Source organism: Argopecten irradians, chromosome 12, assembly GCF_041381155.1.
Source record: "Argopecten irradians isolate NY chromosome 12, Ai_NY, whole genome shotgun sequence".
Classification (NCBI taxonomy): Eukaryota; Metazoa; Mollusca; class Bivalvia; order Pectinida; family Pectinidae; genus Argopecten; species Argopecten irradians.
The window spans coordinates 419,296-439,619 of record NC_091145.1 but is presented as its reverse complement, the minus strand read 5'-3'; the positions used below and the strand labels follow the sequence as shown (position 1 = coordinate 439,619).

General features: G+C 38.6%; 1 protein-coding gene across 1 annotated transcript in view; it reads right to left on the bottom strand.

Moving 5' to 3' along the window:
- LOC138336515 (uncharacterized) overlaps nt 1-4,361 on the bottom strand; it is a 53,725-nt gene extending 49,364 nt beyond the window's left edge. The window contains exons 1-3 of the mRNA XM_069286023.1: nt 3,063-4,361; nt 2,082-2,221; nt 1,828-1,868 (exon numbers count right to left, since the gene is read on the bottom strand). Coding sequence (XP_069142124.1) covers nt 1,828-1,868; nt 2,082-2,221; nt 3,063-3,085 — 204 coding nt within the window. The 5' untranslated portion in view covers nt 3,086-4,361. The remainder of the gene's footprint in view (nt 1-1,827; nt 1,869-2,081; nt 2,222-3,062) is intronic.
- Nucleotides 4,362-20,324: the final 15,963 nt, after the last annotated feature.

Genomic DNA, 20,324 nt, shown 5'->3' with positions numbered 1-20,324 from the left:
GAATACGGGATAAAGTGACTTCAGTAACTGTGAATTAATACGGGATAAAGTGACTTCAGTAACTGTGAATTAATACGGGATAAAGTGACTTCAGTAACTGTGAATTAATACGTGATAAAGTGACTTCAGTAACTGTGAATTAATACGGGATAAAGTGACTTCAGTAACTGTGAATTAATACGGGATAAAAAAGTGACTTCAGTAACTGTGAATTAATACGGGATAAAGTGACTTCAGTAACTGTGAATTAATACGGGATAAAGTGACTTCAGTAACTGTGAATTAATACGGGATAAAGTGACTTCAGTAACTGTGAATTAATACGAATTAAAACGCGAGTCTTACATATTAGGTTTTAAACAGAAAAATATGTTCCGTTGTTCTATAACCTTTTTCATACAATGATATACAAAATTTCTCAAATAGAAAAGGTAACAGTACATACATGTATTGGCAATGATAAAAGTTAATGCAATATTTATAAAGAAAATATTTGACAAATAATTTATTTAATCATATTAATGTATATTATGAGAGCGTGTCTACGTGCTCTTACAATAAACATGTATGTATTTTGTATATTAAAAGAAGTGGTTCTTTTTTCATAAATTCGATTTATAAATCAGTACACGTATTATGCAAATATGTCATAAGTGTATCATTAAACAGTTAAAAGAGAGGTAGGATGAGGTTACAAAGGTTAATGAGTGGTAAACATATATATTTACAGTTTGCACTGACATGGACTCAATCACCATTCTTTCTAGTATTATCATTATCAGTGTATAATGATAGTACAACATGTGCGACGATTCTATTGTTACGGGAATAGTCGCTGGCGTAGCAACGTGGGGTCATGACTCCACTTTTAGTAGGAACATATATATAAATGACTCGATTCCAATCAGCTGTTCAATTAAATTCGTTGACGATGACGAGAGAGAACAAAATATGGGCATTTTAATAAAAAAAATATTCAAATGTCGCGAGAATAAATAATTTTCATTTACGTGAAAAACTGTAAATATAAGGAATAGATTTTTATTTTGTTGAGGTTAAGAGGGTATAATGATAATGGAGCACGTGTAAATTATATAACCCCGGCGTTACATAATTTACACGTGCTCCATTATCATTATACCCTCATAACCTCAACAAAATAAAAGTTTATTACTTAAATGAATGTCATTTAATTCAATTCGTAGCAACTAAAGCCATAATTCTAACATTGTTATCAAGAGATAAAATAATCATAAGGACAAGTATATAAATCATGATGCTATTTCCCATCTTTACCATTGATACCTCGTTATCAAAAACATATATTATCTATAACTGTATAGTTGATGGGAAAGGAAAGCATGGAAGACAAAAATTCAAAACTTGGAAACGCGCGTTCGATGATTTATAGATTCAGAACGTTGAATCTTGAAAGGAAAAAAATCGATATTAGGATATAAGTTTAAAAAAAAAAAAATATTAGTAATTTATAAGACCCAAGTTGCCTTCAATGGTTTATTTCAAGGTTTGGTCATGTTTCGTGCCGATGCTGCTAAAAATCTACTTGATTTAGTTTGATCCTCCATAAATAGCACGGCCGGATCAATATGTGTTCACAGATTGCTTGTCGATATCTTTATAACTGATTGTTTCTTTCTAGTTGTGATTACATTAACACATCAAACCAAACTATCAGGCCGTCGGTAAATATTACCACACACACATTACAGTAAGGATTTGTCCGGCAACTCAACAATGCCTTTATCGATTATATTCGACATGTATTGGCAAGATTGGACTATAAATATATTCCAGGTCAATACTTACCCTGCCCCCTGGAAGTTCCCACATGTCTAGGTAAACACCTTCTGCAAATATAATATCAAATATCTAACTTTTCTAATTATTGTGGGTCGGGAAAGAGCCGTTTAATTTATTAGATACGATGTTACATAAGACAAGTTACAAGACAGTTATAATTGTTTTAAGATACATGTAAATAACAGCGAGTTAATAAGAAATATATATGTTTTTTGTTATTTCTAGTAATATATTATAAATATGATACCGCTTCATCTCACCTTTTGTATTGTCCGCCACAACGTAGCCAGTGTATACCGAAATGTCCCCGCGGTTTGATGGAGGATTCATTTGATCAAGGAGTAAGTTGATGACAGTAGTTTTTCCGTGTCCTCGTCCACCCATCACGTAAACACGTGTCCTAAGAATAACATTGGTTCATAGTCATGTAAGGGCCGTTGCTCATTTGAAACTAATGGCATTATATTAAAGTTACTACAAAACATAATGCATGATATAATTACCAGTACATAGTATTTACATTGACAATTACACTCTGCCGTATTTAAACCGTCATCAGAGTTCAAGAAGTCATGGAATGACTTGAGTAAGCGCCAGTGTGATATTTTAGAGAAGAAAGATAGAGAAATAAGTTATATCATAATTAAAATTAATTAATCTTTGTATACCCGGTTAATCTATGGAACTAATTGATTTACTGTTATTATTTAATCGGTTGACCATGGCAACAGCCGTAACCCACAAGAAGTTCTCGGCAAATTATCGGCTGTTCCATAAAATTACATTTTTTTCACTATGGAGATGGAAGTTCTCTACCTCTATTGTTATATTTTTTCTTCTATTTATAATGTGAATATCAAGTTAAATGTAAATATAAGCATAAAATAACGAACACCAATTGATATGCCAGAACACGCAATGCATGCTATACACCAATGCATGCCAAAATATGACAACCAATGCTTAAATAGGCAAAATTACATTATATGATAAACATACTCCGTGTCCATCTAAAAAAAAGCATACAATTTCATTAGATTTCTTGATATATAGGTTTGAAACAGAAAAAAGCATTATTCAAGCCAATGAAGCTGTGTATAATCCTCTTATACCTTGTATAGAATGGTAAACTTAAAGTTACAATAGTTGCCATAGTGAGAAACATAATTAGAAGTGTTTCGAAAGTAATGCCTATTTAATCATTATTATCATGACCATACAATAAGCCTTATAATAAACACCTCTTAAACTCTTCTGTTTCCATCGATTGATTTGGGGATGATGGTTACCCAACATCTTGGTGGTTTCTTTGTAATGCACATGTTGCCATGGTTTTTGAAAACGAACTCAATGTGATCGTGGGATCAGGTAACTCAAGATGTTAACACAATTTGCTGGTCAGGAATAAGGAGGTGGTCACTTCAATCGCGACAATACAAATGGAAATGTCACTGATAAACCACTCGCCGGTATTAGTCAGTAATCATACACAAAGTTTGATCGGTCATAGATCAACGTCATACCAAAGTGAAGATAAAGCCTCTGTTTCGGCCTGGCACCGTGGTCTCATTCGGAATAACGTGGTTACAGATGCCATTATATCATTGTAACATCCTAAATAACATTAGTATTTACAGAAATCCATATCTTTTTATATATAATAATGTTTACTGTTTTCTGCTGCCATTGTGGACAACTGGTACTGGTAAAACATAATTCGGTGACACTCGTAAATCCGGTGTTAAGTATTTATTTATAGTAAGGAGACACTACTGTTGTTTAGTAACTCTCGATACTTCGATGATTTTCTTAATCCCTCATTTCGCACACCAAAGTGACACAGCTGTTTTATCACCTGTTAGTATGGTGATACAGTAAAGAACATTGTATAGTATTTTTTATTTCATAGTCACTCTTGAAACACCGTTCTTTAGTAAGTTTTCACAATATGGTAACACAATCGTAAAGCGTTGGTTTTAATATCCAGAAGGGTATCATCCATCCATAGCTTGTGGTATAGCATGGTAGCACTCGCCCTTGTTGTTATCATTTAAACGTGTTTTCATTAAAATTGTTTCCCTTTCAGAAAGTTAGTTCTTAATATCTGACATGATTAAAACCACAAAACATGCCCTACATTCCAATCAGGAATAATCTCTTGTTATTTCAGAGCATATCATCATTCAAAACGCTATGGTGTAGCACTGTTTAAACCACTATTTGCTAGAAAATCCATTCGATTGAGTGTAAATCTTGGTTCTGATTGATTTCATGTTATGTTTACAACTATTTTTAGTAGTGGTCGTTGTAATCTGAAATAACTGATACGCTGGTTTCCTGGTCGGTGCAATCACGTGTATAAATACAATTGCCTAGTAAGACGAATCGACGCCATGTGTATTCCCCTCCGGTCAGAGCCGACTTTCGTAACTGCCCTCGAAACCTGAAAACCTAGGAGCCTCCAGAGAAGATTTACTGCCAATCTTCCGATCTCAATGGTTCACATAGTACTGTAGTACCCAAAACTGGACATTTTTATAATGCAGCATCGGTAATTGATGTGAATGCACTGAATTACATAGTTGTGTTGTCCGGTTCTAAGGAGTACGTCACACTATCATCTGCCACCAACATTCTCTTATCGTTTATCAAATCATTATGCACCTGCTCCTTCGCAATATCGACTTAATCGATTGGGGGACCACGGGTTCGTACATATATTGTCTTTGACTACGTCACGCGATGTCTAATTAATCCTCAAACAGCTGTACCATCGTGTGATTGATGATGCTAATTCCATACACTCGTCTAGATAATGATGAATTTTCTCGGAATATGAATATCGTGGATGGATTTAACGATTCAAAATTCGTTTTTTCAAGAAGAGAACATTTATTTACAATAACTTTATATTTCGCGTCTTTTTATACAAGCAAACGTCACGCAGAATTACCAGCTATACAGAAACGAGTTGAATATCAAGTATTTTTATGAGAAGGTATATAAGATAATTACGTCTGTGTAGAAAACATCAGAATTCACTTGTATTTTAGTGATGCGTAAAAATCTAAAACAGTGCATTATCTATGTGAAAATAGTTATCAAAATGGGGGGTTTAGCGCACTTCCAGCTATTTTTCCCCGTTTAGATAACATTACGAAAAGTTAGCCTCCCATGTTAGACTCCCGGTTGCCTCTCACGCATTGATTAACGATTTGCGTAAGCCTCCCGAAGTGAAGCTAACGACATGTTTATTTATACAACAAAATCATTACATTAATAGAATTATAGCATCCCCGTCTTAATGACTGAATGTACAATATGTTCTATTCTATAATAAACAATATCTTTTACAACTATTTTACAGATCGGTTACATCAGACGTAAGTGTCCAAGAATTGACTTTCTCTGCCCAATGGAGTCATTTGACGTAATGTTGTTTGTTTTTCCCTCCATTTAACTTTCGATATTTCTTCGACTTTCCACATGTCGTCATCCCTCACGTCCACCATCTGAAGTTCAGACTGGTAAAAGGTACCTAGGATATCATCCCCGTCATAATCTTCGACTCTGTAGACTGGTAAGCCTCCGCGTAATATTTTCTGAGAAATCGCGAATATCAATCAGGTCCATCTCTCATCGTATTCGCGAGTGTATGCATTTCTTGCTTTATCACCAACCTTAAACTTGAACGGTTTACGAATTGTCTTCCTTTTTGGAATATCGAGTTGTTCTTATAATATATTCTCCACCTGATAGAAGTTTCCTTAAATTTAGTTACATTTACTGGACCCATGCCGATGGGGCTATGTTTATAACTCTTTGCAAACGATTGTTGGTTCTTAACGAACTCGTAATTCTGTTCGTGCGTAAACTGTCGTAGAGTATATGTACAATTTCGCGATTTGATGGTCGTGATGACACGCTCGGTTACTGAAGCTTTTGTTTTGTTTTGAGCATATAAATGTGTCATACCTTATCGATCCAGTAGAGATTTGACATATTTTACTTAAATTCCTCTGTTCGAATACGACTGGGTGTCTTTCCGACTAAGAATGTCCTCCAATGCTTTGGCCACCGATATTCTTTTCAACCACAAGTATTTAGAAAACACGTCTATGACGACGAGTACGTAGGAATAGCCGTCGTTCTCGCTCTTGTACTTAAGCATATCCATAAGGTTAGCAGATCACTGGTCGTCGATTCCAATTACTACTATCCTGTTTCTTGTCAGATGTCTTCGAAGTGATGTATGAAGACTGGAAGGTTCTTGTCTCTGTAACCACTTTCTTATCTTGTATTTGCTGATGACATATTTTTCTTCTTTTATGATAAATCTGTACAAATTATCTGGTCCAGAGAAACAGCAAATGTATTTCAAACAAGTTCCTGTCACAGACATCCTTCACTCTCAAGGATGAACATGATAAGGAAACTTGCATATAAATACGTTGATATTTATCCATCTTCCTCATTAGAATCCTCCTCTTCGTCTTCAGATTCTTCATCGTCCCACATCTCTTCTAAGACAGTGGCGGTTCTTTTTGAGAGCCATTCATTTTGCCTTTCTATCCAATAAATCATCCTCGATTAATTCTGTCACATCATCTATGACTGTCTGGTGTATTGAACCGTTTTGTAACTGAACTGCAGAATCATTTTATAACGAACCCATACTTTGCGTTAACTTCTTCATACCTACCGATTTCATTTTTAGCTCACATGGTCCAAAGGACCAAGGTGAGCTTATGTCATACCGTGTCGTCCGCTGTCAGGCGTCCGTCGTCCGTCCGTCCGTCAACAATCGACTTCTTCTCCATAACCGCTTGTCGGAATTCAGCAAAATTTGACTGGTAGCATCCTTATGGATTACTAACTGAAAATTGTACAAACGATAGGCCTGAACCCCAGGGGCCTGAGGGGCGGGACCAAAATGGGTCAATTTGGCTATTTCTATATTAACGACTTCTTCTCTGAAACTAAACATGGGATAGCACTCATAATGCAATGGTAGCATCCTTATAAGATGGGGATTCAAAATTGTACAAATGATGGGTCTGACCCACCAGGGGTCTGAAGGGCGGGGTCAAAAGGGGTCAATTTGGCTATTTTTTTCTTCATGTTTTTGCCCGTGCTCTATCTTATCCTCCGTCAATCCTTCACTGATATATTTCTCACACTTGCGTAACCATTCTTGCTCGCTTCTCTGACTCCTTTAATATGGTATCAAATCATTCGTGTTTGTTACTTTCTTCTTCTTCACTCAATTCGTTACGTGTTCTCCGTCTATTGGTTAATGGTTCGTCACTTTTCGAGTATTCTACATTTTTGGCCACAGGCTCGTCTTCTTCATCATCCGATACTCGTTTTCGTGTACGAGACTCGTTTTCCGGATATCATGTTTTCACATGTCTCTGTAAATCATGCATGTCCTGGAACATGACATCACAATCGTCACGGGCCGACACGGGCTTGATCTGGTAAGATCTGCTGCCCTCGAGTGACGAAGCGTTAATCCGAAATTATCGCCAGGTTGTTGGGAAAACGTCTGCTCGGTTAGAGTGTCAGCTTCGGAATGGTCTTTAGAGTGGTCTTTGTCCTTTTATAGTCCGTCAAGAAAAGATGTCACAGCGCATGCGTTATGATTCATGTGTGGTCAGATTTTAGTCAAGTAGAAGATATTCATAAGGTTTGTGAGTGGCTCCTTAGAAATATCCCATTAGATATTGAACACTTTAAGTGTACATCTGTCGTGTTAATGCCATGACTTGTTTCTTGTCGATGGGATTATTTAACAATACAAAATAGTGACTACGGTGGATCTTTGTAGTCAATGTTTTGGTTCATTGAAATATTGGATAAGTTTCTATGGTGGATGTCTTCCGTAAATAACTCGATGATACGTGGGTCCTTGTTAGTTGTAGACATGAGGTCATCCACTACAATTAAATTTCTGACGTTTGACTTTATGAATGAGTCTTGATCTAGATAAATCGGTATCACCGCGTATGAATTCAACTTCTGGTATGACCGTTACCTTGATGACGTCATAGAGAGGTTGCCATCGCTTAAATAACCATACGATCCGATCCTTTGTGGAGGTGGCGATATCTTTTTCAAATAGTTTTCTAAGAAGACAAAATAGGTCTTCCCGCAAGATGTAGGTCCATAGACTTTTGCGGTAAATGGATTTTTCAAAAATTTTTGCTGCTGCTGGGGAAATTAATCAGATGAAGGTTGATCCAAAACGTATATTTTGGATTTCTGCTGCTAGGTATTGAAATAGTTGAATTTCTCTCCGTCCGTATGTTTTACGTAACGTTTTAAATCATTCGGACACATATAATCTCTACAACAAAGACAATTTGATTGTTCATAACGATGTGTTCTCTTCCGCATCCAGGTATGAAATGAGACATGTGCAGGTATGTCAAATAGGTATACCCTCCCAGATTAATTCATTCACAAATTTTAGTTTCCGGATGATAACTTGAGAACACCTCAACGGAATTTGTTCAAACATCATACAATGGTAACATAGGAGATAACTTAGCTTTAGGATTAAATTTGGGGTCAAAAGGTCAACTACAAAGGTCACTTCTAGTAAAAATATATAGTTACATGTTTTATTGACATCGCCATTTTTGAAAATAGGTATTATATTACCACGTGACCACATCTCTGGGAAAAATCCAGAGTCATATATCTTTGTGAATAGATTTGTGATATGAGGAATGAGAATGTCCTCAAAGTCTAAGAAAAGTTCATTAATAATACCATCTTCCCCACAGCTTTTATTCCGATTCATATTTCAAATAGCGATGTGGACTTCGTCTTCTGTAATCGGTTTATCCAATTAGTCGAAGACAGTGGATTCTACGTCTTCGCCTAAGCGACCTTGGTTAACAATGCCATCGTTACCCCCTCCTAACATTTTAAAATGTTCCACAAAATCTTCCATATTGATATTTGACAGAGGTATTTGACTAGGCCATTTTGAAAAATACTTATAAAAATGTTTCGGGTTAGATTTTCTTAAAATTTCCATCATGTTACCTTCTGGAATTTGTATTGCCTTTTAAGTCTACATTCTAATTTCTCATATCGTTTTTTCTTATCAATAAGTGTTGAGTGATTTTCAATCGATTTACATTTATTATAATCTTTTAACGCGTTTTTGTATTCGATGTAGTTCTTTTTACATTGATCTGAAAACCAGGGTTTGTCTTCTTTATCATTTCTGTATTTCCTTTGCCCATCATTTGGCAAAACTTTTACAGATTTTACGTCACAATTTGGCAAGACGACTTCATTAATCATACCAGAAAAGATGTCAATACAGTTATCAACATCCTCTTTAGAGTTGAAAGACCTATTACTAACTTCATGTAAATTTGATACTATATCTGATAAACCATCTGCTATAACGTGATTATTTTCAATGTTCCATTTGATATTTCTGAAAACTTCCCCAGAATAGGGTTTAACATTATCTTTTGCAACAGTATCTTTACCAACTGAAAAACTGCAATCAATCTTAAAAGAGATTGGAGAATGATCTGACAGAGTATTAAATTCACCTGAGGTAAACGATCGTATGGACGACATACATCCACAATCTACTAGTAGATAACAGTGGCGTAGGAAGATGAAACGTAATGGGGGGCAAAGGTCCTCAATATTTCGTACCCCCCCCCCTCGAGCACCCCACACCCACAGGAGATACTTGATATACCTTTTTTATAAATCATTACATATAATTCTTATACACATCTATAGACAGTGGCGTCGCTAACAGGAAATTAATGAATACGCAAATAAGCGTGCGAATTTGGGGGTGTCCACTGGAAAAAATATTACGATTTAAAATGATTGTGATGAGTTTTATGATGCATTTTGATGATTTTGCGAGCGCCGAAGGCGGGAGATTTTGGTGTTCGGGGGACGGAAGGTCTCCCCCGGGAAAAATATGTACGATTTAGAATGGCAGAGATAAGTTTTACGATGCATTTTGTTGATTTTGAGAGATTCGCTGGCGCGAGAATTTGGTGTTTGGGGGGTCTGGGGGGGGGGGGTCTCCCCCGGGAAAAAAAATTACGCTTTAGAATGGCTGAGATGAATTTTACGATGCATTTTGTTGAATTTGCGAGCGCCGAAGGCGCGAGATTTTGGTGTTGGTGTTGGTGGTGTTTGGGAGGGGGGGTGTTAAGATTTAGAATGGCTGAGATGAGTTTTTTTGATGAATTTTTAAGGTGTGAGATTTTGTTTGAGGGGTCTTGTGTTCTTCCCCGGAAAAAAATTTCGATTTAGAATGGCTCAGATGAGTTTACGATGTATTTTGATGAATTTGCAAGCGCCGAAGGCGCGAGAATTTGTTTGGGAGGGGGGAGGGGGGGGGGGTCCGGGGGTCTCCCCCAAGAAAGAAATTACGATTTGGAATGGCTGAGATGAGTTTTACAATGTATTTTGATGATTTTAAAGCTTTTTACGGTAATTTTTCGATTTAAAGTTACCCGCATTAAGAAATGATACTTGTGTTTCGTCATACCACATTTTGTAACCCAGCTCGATCTGAACATACCGGATTCACACCATCGGCACATTGTTGTGTAACTCAAAATAATAATGAATTGAAGATATATAAACAAATTAATCTTTTTTTTAAGAAACATTTTTTGAAATAGTATAATCCATTGGTGGACATTTTTAGTGTAGTTCTTGTGTATTGAATTTTCATTATGAAAGGTTTGAACATTAAATGCTTGAACGTTTTAGGAAACGCGCCGCGCAGCGGAAAATTTTCTGAAATGAAGTGCAAATATGTACTGGAGGACCTTTTTTTTCTTTCAAATGTGCATTTTTAGGACATTTCACTCGGCGAAAATGGGGGGGGGGGGGGCAAAGCAAAAAGACATGTTTGCCCCCCCCCCGTCCTGGGGAACGGGGGGGACCCCCCGGGGGAACGGGGGGGCAATTGCCCCCCCCCCTGCCCCTCCGCTTCCTACGCCCCTTGATAATCAATTAGACTTGCTCCATTAGTGGTAAAAAATGTATTTCCTTGTTTATCATCCTGATGGCGGCCATTTACAATGCGCATGCCAGCAGACTTACATAAGGCGATCAGTTTTCTACCAAATGAGTTTATAGTTTTGTCCATATTGTTACGCTCTTCTTTATCATTATCATTATCGTAGTTCAAATTGTTTGTATTTCTAACCTACCTAATCCGTCATTAACAATATGATCTGTTCGCAAACCCGTTCGGGCGTTAATTAAGATCACCCATAACAAAAACGTTACCATTTGTTTTGTAACTCGCTATAGACTCTTCAAGTTGATGGAATAAATCTATTTCCCGATTCTGATAAAAAAAAACAATGTTTTCTTGAGGAAAGTAGCAAAAACATAGGTAAAATGGTTCATTCAATTTTTCGACAATCTGTATGTTTGGACAATATTATTGATTTTTAAAGAAAATAACCACACCGCCTCCTTTACCCGTGGTTCTTGGAAAAATATGAGAAAAATAACTAGGTAATGAGATGACATCATTGCTGGAAGTCCAGCATTCAGATAAACAAATAATATCATGCTTATACACAATTTTAAGAAAATCCTTATCTTTCAATTTGTAACTGAGTCCTTTACCAATGTTCCATGAAATGATTGATAACTCATCACTCTCCTCTGGATCCTATCTGTTGTCTTGTTGTCCGTGTGTGTGACGCCGTTGGTGCCATAGCCTTTGGTTTTCTCTGTCAATGTTTTGCTCCGGGTATGTTGCATGGTTATTATTCTGATGACTATGCAGTACATCTATGCTCTCGCCATACTCTCGTAAGTATGCATAAGGCTAGTGTAGAGGGATTATGCTAATATTTAACTTATAAAATGTTATTTCTTATTTTATTACTTAATTTAATATATTTTGCTAAATTTGACAACTCTTTTTGTTCTCTGTTTCTAAAAGTTGAATTAATTTGTACATACTCGGTCTAATGAAATAATATTTCTTAATAAAACGCTTTCTTAAAGCTAATTAACATTAACATTTTAGAATAAAATGAAACTCATCTTCAATGTCCTCACTGTTACAGTATCTGCATGTTCTTTCATTTCTTTCTAAATTGTTATACCTTCCCGTTTCAATGTTTAATTTGTGAGATGACAATCGTATTTTTGTTATTTCTTTTAAATTCATGACACCAATTGGTAAGCAGAAATTTTGACCAATAAACCTGTACAATGAACACTTTGAAGACGAATCAATGTTTTCTTTACATTCCTGCTTGGCCCTGCAGGTAGGGCGTAAGAATTGTACCTGCTGCCCCTATTGCATGATCGTAAAAGGCGTCTAAATTTAGGATCTTATCTTTTCTTTCTCCCTAAATTACTTTCTTCTTCCTAGAGTCTCCCTTGACATCACCTCACTTTTGGCCTTTGGTTGAGCGCTCGCCCCTGTGAGGAAGGCTCTGGGTTCTGTCCCCTGGCCGAGACACACCAAAGTCTATAAAAATGGTAGTTTCTGCTCCTGCTTAGCGCTCAGCATAACGGGAGTGGGACGAATGGTTTGCCCGTTGTCAGTATAATGTGACCGGGTGGGGTGTGTTGCCTGGTGTCTTCGGCGGCATGCTTCAGTGATATAGCACTATAAAAAGGGCAACAGTTCCACTATACAAGAAGACACAACACGAATATACCGCAGTCTCCCAAAACACGCACCTCGCACAACATACACGCAACACACCGCATACATGGGAGGCCGTCCTTACATGACCATAGCTGTTAATAGGACGTAAATTAATCAAACAAACAAACAAACAAACATTCCTGCTTGAATATATCACATAATTTACATTTTATAAGATTTATTATATAGTCAGATGTATATGCATCCCCAAACTGCCACAAATACCCTTCCCCTATCCTAAATAATTCATTTCTCACTCCATCCAACCATTCACTTCCATTTTATCAAGATTCAAGATTTATTTATTCACTCAGACACAGTAACTGTGTGACAAGAGGTCCAATTTATAAAATATTTTAGTGCATGACAGGCACGTGTATATAGAGATATAAACATACAAAATACAGTACATGAAATCTACACATTTACAATATAGAACATGGCATTTGTTTGCAATTATTATACATGTTTTGTATTAGAGACAAAAAAGAACAATGTAACATGCGTTTTAATAAGTGTAAAAACAGTTTTTAAATAAATGAACTGATTTATTAATTAATTGTAGCGAAAAACTGCGGGAGTTACGTGTATACGTATATTCCAAGCCCGCAGCCCTCGGTAGATGCCTTCTAGGGTAACGTCAGGCACCCGCCACAATACCCGAGTTTTGATTAAGATAGAGTGGGTCGTCGAGTAAAACACAATTCAACGCCGTAATAAAGTTCCACGTGTATTCAGCAACAATAGCATTTACAGGATACAGTTACAGTTCACAGGATAACCACTCCGCTCTCTCTAGCATAGAAACGTGCACTTGAACAATAGCCAAACCAGCTAACACTTGAACTCCGTTATTTAACCCAGCTAACACCTGAACTCCGTCATTCAAACCAGCTAACACCTGAACTCCCCGAGCTTCAGTTTCGTGCCCCTTTTATACCAAACATGCAGGAGCCCTGCAGGAGCGCTGCAGGAGCCCTGCAGGAGCCTGCAGGAGCGCTGCAGGAGCGCAGGAGCGCTGCAGGAGCACCCCGCTCCTTTGCAGGAGCGGTGGGCTCTGGTTACCAAAATTGACAATAACACTAAAACATAACACTTAGAAAAACGATTAGCCACAAGTAAATGTTGACCGTGTGTAATATAGATGTGGACACTGGCAGATTTTCCAGACCGATGTAGCCATTTGTTATAGATAATGGGGATGGGAGGCGATTAATACCTCTCAAATAGGGGGGCAATAAAATTGAGGGAGCCCCGCAGACGATAAGTGCCACGGCCGTGGATAATTAATTACTTCACGGATTAAGGGTCCAGCGTGTTCCCCATCTAATTACCAGCTGTCAACAGATAGATGCGCTATAGAAAAGCACTAAATAATGATGTACAGACAAATACTACAGAATATAGAGAAACACAATAAAAATATAGAAAAATAGTACACTTCCCTCTCCTTTGAAACACTGAACTTCCACTGTTCAGCTAAATGCTTGCCGTCTTAAAACTCCTTATCCTTATAAAGATGTTAACGTGATTATGAATGAATACAAAAAAAATCATTATTTACAACACATACCAAAACTAAACTAAATCTAAATAGCATCTAACAAATCTCACGCCTATTCGGCGTGATAATCATCGATGTCCGAAAACTACTGAGACATTACCTCGTCCCTACTATACTAACATTACACTTGGATATTACTGATACCAGTAAAATCAAATGTTAACTACAATCATTAGTTCCATGTATACTACTGTAGCAATACCAATACTATACTGGAATTACCCGTCTACGTTAACAATGTTAACTCATGATCATCTAATTAATCGGCCTGAATAATCGGGAGTTATCAACTTAACTTGTAACATCTCATAAAACAAACTCGTGAAACAAATAGTAACTCATGAAACAAATAGTAACTCATGAAACAAATAGTAACTCAAGAAACAAATACTAACTCGTCGACCAGAAGTTCAATTTTACATAATCAATCCAAAGCTTAAATTCTAAGAAATTCCTAGCACAAAATTTCGAATGATGACATAACGATACTCACACACTTTCAGTCACATAATTATATATCATACATGCATAATTATAATAGAGGCAACGTAATCTGACGAGGAGGACGTTCAAAACGTTTAGTATTAAAATTGATCAAAATAATCCAAATAGAATTTACAGTTCCGCGTTAATATGTAATCCAAAATGAATGTCACAATTCTATCTTTCGATTAATCCAAAAGAATGTCACAGTTCAGCTTTAGTAATAATCTAAAAGAATGTCACAGTTCAGCTTTAGTAATAATCCAAAAGAATGTCACAGTTCAGCTTCAGTAATAATTCACAGGAATGTCACAGTTCAGCTTCAGTAATAATTCACAGGAATGTCACAGTTCAGCTTCAGTAATAATCCACAGGAATGTCACAGTTCAGCTTCAGTAATAATCCACAGGAATGTCACAGTTCAGCTTCAGTAATAATCCACAAGAATGTCACAGTTCAGCTTCAGTAATAATTCACAGGAATGTCACAGTTCAGTATCAGTAATAATTCACAGGAATTTCACAGTTCAGCTTCAGGAATATGTTGACCGTTTCTGCTGGCAGTGAACGTCTGGCCCCTTTCTGTCGTCACCCTTTCACCTTCCCTGATGGTCCTTGTTGTTAGGCGTACAACAAAAGTTTCTTCTGAAACGATATATCTTACTCCATCGCTTTTTTTTTTCCTCGTCGTCATTCATATCCTCTGCTGTTTCAATGTTGGACTCTTTATCACTCCCGATGCTATCAGCATCTCTTATAGATTCAGAATCTGAATTGTCGTCGCTGATAACGATCGGGGTGCTGACAGGAGTAATGTCCTCAAAGATAGCCTCCGCGGCCTTCTGTGGACTTGGTTGAGGTTCAAATTCCTCCAGCAAATCAAATAGTGACTCGTTGTTGTTGAGACCGCCGTTAACCTCTCTTACTCGGCATTCGAAATCGGCTTCCCTTGCCAATATCCTAGCAGTCTCTATTGGGAAGTTATGTGCTCTTATTAAGTGAAATTTAAGATACTCCGTCCTACTGTATGACCGTTGACATCCTTCTATTTGACAGTGTTTAATTCGGAGAGTGCTGTTATGCTGTGAGTTTTTGTGGCGATTCAGGTTCCTCTTCCTAGTAAACTTCTTTCCGCATTCCTCGCAGACCCATTTACCTCCTGTTGCTTCCATGATCAAATTTTGTTTGAGTTAGTTTTAGCGATACCTAGATGGTACTTTTATTGCCCTTGTCCTTGTAAACAAAGGCCTCCCGGTAGTGACGTCGGGTGGGCGGACCAATTCGTCCCTTAATGGGCGTTCTGCTCCAATCGCCTTTGCCGGGGGTTGATCCTTTAATGATTTATTTTTGTTTTGTTCCTCACTCGTGCTTCTGTCCCAATTTCCATTGGCCCTTTCGCCAGTGTTAGGCGTAATATCCGTGAACATTTGGGTTTCGGTTGGCGTTGGCATCTCCATTTGTCCCGTATACCAAGATAATGTTTTTCCTCCCCTGTAGGGTTTCAGATTATCTCCGTGTATTACGACAGCAGGGGACGTCTCCTTACGCTGGATGCGAAACAGTACGTCCCCAAGTTTTTGTGTAATTACCCAGGGGCCCGTCCAGTGTCTTGTGATCTTCCGTTTTTTCCCTGGTAAATTATTTGGTTGGTACCGCCATACCAGTTGTCCTTCTTTGTAAGGGTGAACTTTTACATGAGTGTCGTATTGTTTCTTTTGTCTTTTAGCTTCTCGCTGTAGATGGTCTCGTGCAATTTTGTGAGTTTTCTGGAGGTTCCGTTGTAGATCAAATACATATTCTGTATCGCATTTGATCTCCGGGTCGCTTACAGGGGCCTCAGTCATAATGTCCAATGGTAAGGTCATTTCTCTCCCAAATACCATACGTCGAGGCGATATATTCGTTCGGCTGTGTGGGGTACTATTGTAGGCCATCGCAACAAATGGTAGATGATTGTCCCAGTCTTTCTGATTAGACTTTATGTACTTTGCCAGGATATCCTGTATTGACCTGTTCATTCGCTCCACCATGCCGTCTGACCTTGGGTGAAGTGGGGTTGTTCTTGATTTGTGTATTTGCAATAATTTACACATTTCTGTGAAGATTGCACTCTCATATTGTCTCCCTTGATCAGAATGTATCTCTAAGGGGCAGCCATATCATGTTATCCATGATTTTACTATGATTTCCGTGACGGTTTCCGCCTGCATGTCTGCCATTGAGTATATTTCTGTGTATTTGGTAAAGTAGTCCTTAACTACTAGAATGTACTTGTTGTTGTAGGCGGTTGTCGGAAAAGGTCCCGCTATGTCTGTTGCCAGCCTTTCGAAAGGTCCACCCATTACGTAAGATTGCATGGTGTGCCGTTTTGAGTATTGAGGATTTTTATATTTCCCGCATATGTCGCAGGATGTGACATAGTCGTGTACCGTAGCGCTGATGTTCCGCCAATAATATGGACTCATGTTTGCCTTTTCCATTGTTTTTGTAACTCCAAAATGGCCGCTTATAGGTGAGTCATGAAGATACCATACAATTTCCTTCACCATGTCGTCAGGAATACATATTCTCCATTTTATACCTCCCCCTTCTGTGTGCCATCGTACGCATAGGACGTTGTTCTGTATAATCAGCAGATCCCATTTGCCGATCCAGTACTTTAGCTCTGGGCATTTATGAGATATCTCTGTCCAGCTCGGTTTTTCTGTCCGCTCCATTTTTAGTTTATATATTTCTCCAATAATGTCATCTTCTTGTTGGCGTTTACTCAGCGCGTCTAGTGTGAGTATTGGAACGGGATGTTGTTTAGCGTGGGCCGTTTGGGGTCGGTTTGGCTTCCTCCCCCTCCTTAATACAACGCCTCCTGGCGTTTCGTCCTCGTCTCCACTTACTTCCGAGTCCTCCGACGTCTAATCGTTCTCTATTGCGTAAGTTGTGTGGACACCTGTTGGGACTTCATTCACGTTATGAAAATACCCGTTGAAAGTTTCTCTGATGATCTTGACCGTGTCGTGATCAATGTCCACTAAGTGTATTTCTTTTACTTTCTCTCTGTGCCTCTTAGCAAATAGTAAGAGTCCGTCTAAATAAGCTTTCGCACATAGTTCCTTTGGTATTCCAAACAGACCAGAGCTTACAGCAGGTATTGCAATGCGGAGAAAATCCTTTTGTTCAGATTCCCTCGCTACGTTTATTATTGTGGTTTCAAGATTCGCCACGCACGCGTCTTTCCTTTCTGTTTCGTAATCGCTCCATTTCGGTCCGACACAATGTATCACCCCGCGATAAGGCAGCCTCCCTGCAGTCGTTGTATATACACTTGTCTCTGGTAGTCTATTGTGGGTTTTAATGTAGTTTCCACACTCCCGTCTGAAGTTGGCTCCAGCTGCGTCGGCTATTACACGCGCAACCCCGGCTCCATTGCTTAAATACTCATTAGCTGCGTTAATGACCGCGTCCACACTAACATGTCTGATGTCTCCTTGGTATATGTGTATTACGAGGCCGGACTCTGTCTGATAGGTATTTGGAGTGTCAATATTTCCATCTATCCGATATGTCTCTCTCATGTCTGTATTGCATGTTCCCGTCTCTGATTCCTGAGGTACATAATCCCTCGGCATTTTGCACTGCTTGCAGATATCCTCATCTGTGTTACATAACCGAGACAGGGCGTCTGCATTTCCGTGCTTCCGTCCCGGCCTGTGTACAATTTTCATGTCGAATTGGCTAAGCTGCTGTAACCAACGATGAATTTGTCCGTCTGAATCCTTAAAACGATGTAGCCAAGTGAGAGAACCATGGTCTGTGCGCACTATACAGGGCTTTCCGATTAAGTAATGCTTGAAATATTTGGTGAAATACACAACCGCCAGCATTTCTTTTCTTGTAACGCAGTAGTTCCTTTCAGCCTTGTCCAAAATCCTGCTGCCATAAGAAATAACCCTTTCTTTCCCATCTTGAACCTGAGACAATATCCCTCCTATGGCGTATTGGCTAGCGTCCGTATCTAGGATAAATTCGGTTCCATTTATGTCAGGGTAGGCTAATACATCTGAGCCGGTCAATCTCCGTTTTAACTCGTTGAATGCTTTTTCTGCTTCCGTAGTCCAACAAAACTTTGTATTCTTCTTAGTGAGGTCGAATAATGGCTTAGCAATTATTGCATAATCCTTGATAAACTTCCTGTAGTAGGACGTAAGACCCAGAAAGCTTCTGACGTCTGTTACTGACTTAGGTGTAGGCAGGTTATCAACAGCTTTTGTCTTGTCCGGGTCCGTGTGTACTCCTTGTTTCGACACTACATGGCCTAGGAATTTAATTTCCTTCTGGAACAGATGGCACTTTCCCGATTTGAGTTTCAAGCCTGCTTTATTGATCCTATCCAATACTGCTTCGAGATTTGCGATATGTTCGTCAAATGTTCGCCCGTAAACAATTATGTCATCAAGGTACAGTACAGCTATCTGCCATTGTAATCCAGCTAAAGCCTTTTCCATCACGCGTTGGAATGTTCCAGGGCTGTTACATAATCCAAATGGCATCGTAACGAAGTGGTATAAACCTCCTCTAGGTGTCGCAAATGCTGTCTTCTCTTTGTCTCCTTCTTCCATTGGCACTTGGTGATATGCCATGTCAAGATCCAACGACGAGAACCAGTTTGCTCCGCTTAGTGCGTCAAGATTGTCGTCAATCCTAGTTATCGGGTACGCATCCTTAATAGTTCGTTCATTCAGTTTTCTATAATCGACACACATTCTCCAGCTTCCATCCTTTTTCTGGACGAGGACGAGTTGGGAGGACCAAGGACTAGTTGATTTCTCAATCAGTCCCTGTCTCTCTAGCTTTTCAATCTCATGGTCCAGGGCTTCCCTCTTGTGTAATGGGATACGTCGTGGGGGTTCTTTTATCGGCGTTTCGTCTGTTAGTTTTATCTTGTGTGTGCCCAAATTTGTCCGGCCAACCTCTCCTGGTCTTGCAAAGCTTCTTTTGTTCCTTACTAAAAACATTTTTAGTTCCGTACATTGTTCCTCATTTAATCCGGCACAAGCTTCTCTAAATACGGGCGTTAAGTGTTCCGGTAACTCTCCCCCTTCATCACATGTTGAGTGAATCTGTAGGACACTCTCTGTATCCGGGTAGATTTCTTTTATTCTGCTCACTGGGGTAAATAGTGCCATATGGGTGTGTTTGTATATGGTAACATCTGATTCGCCGAGATTAATCACTCTCGTCAGGATAATTGATTCAGAAGCATCTACCAGCGTCCGGGCAATTGCCACTGCATGATGTTCCATAAAACGTCTCTCCGGAGTAAGTATTCCAGGTATTGGTTTCCTATAATTCCGGAAGTGATTGTTGGTGATAGTTGATTTAATAACCGCCTCATAGCCCACGGGTACTACTACAGTCTCCAAGGCGATGACCCTTCCTGATTGTATTGTCTCGTCATCATTAAGCGGTACTTTGGCGCCATTGATAACAAATGATCCTTCATCATGGTCCCAGTTACATCGGAAATGTACAATAAAATCCTCTCCCAGAAGGTTAGTACGTATTTCTGCCACAATAACAAGGAATTCATATACCGAGTCGCCAAATGTGAGTTGCATTACGCTCTCTCCTAAGCAGGTAAGCGTGTTACCTCCAGCGGCACAAAATCTTGAATTTACCGGTGATAAGATGGGTTTTTCTCTTAGTCCGTTGTAGGTCTCAACAGAAATAAAAGTTCGCTTAGCTCCAGTATCAATTTTCCATATTACCGGGT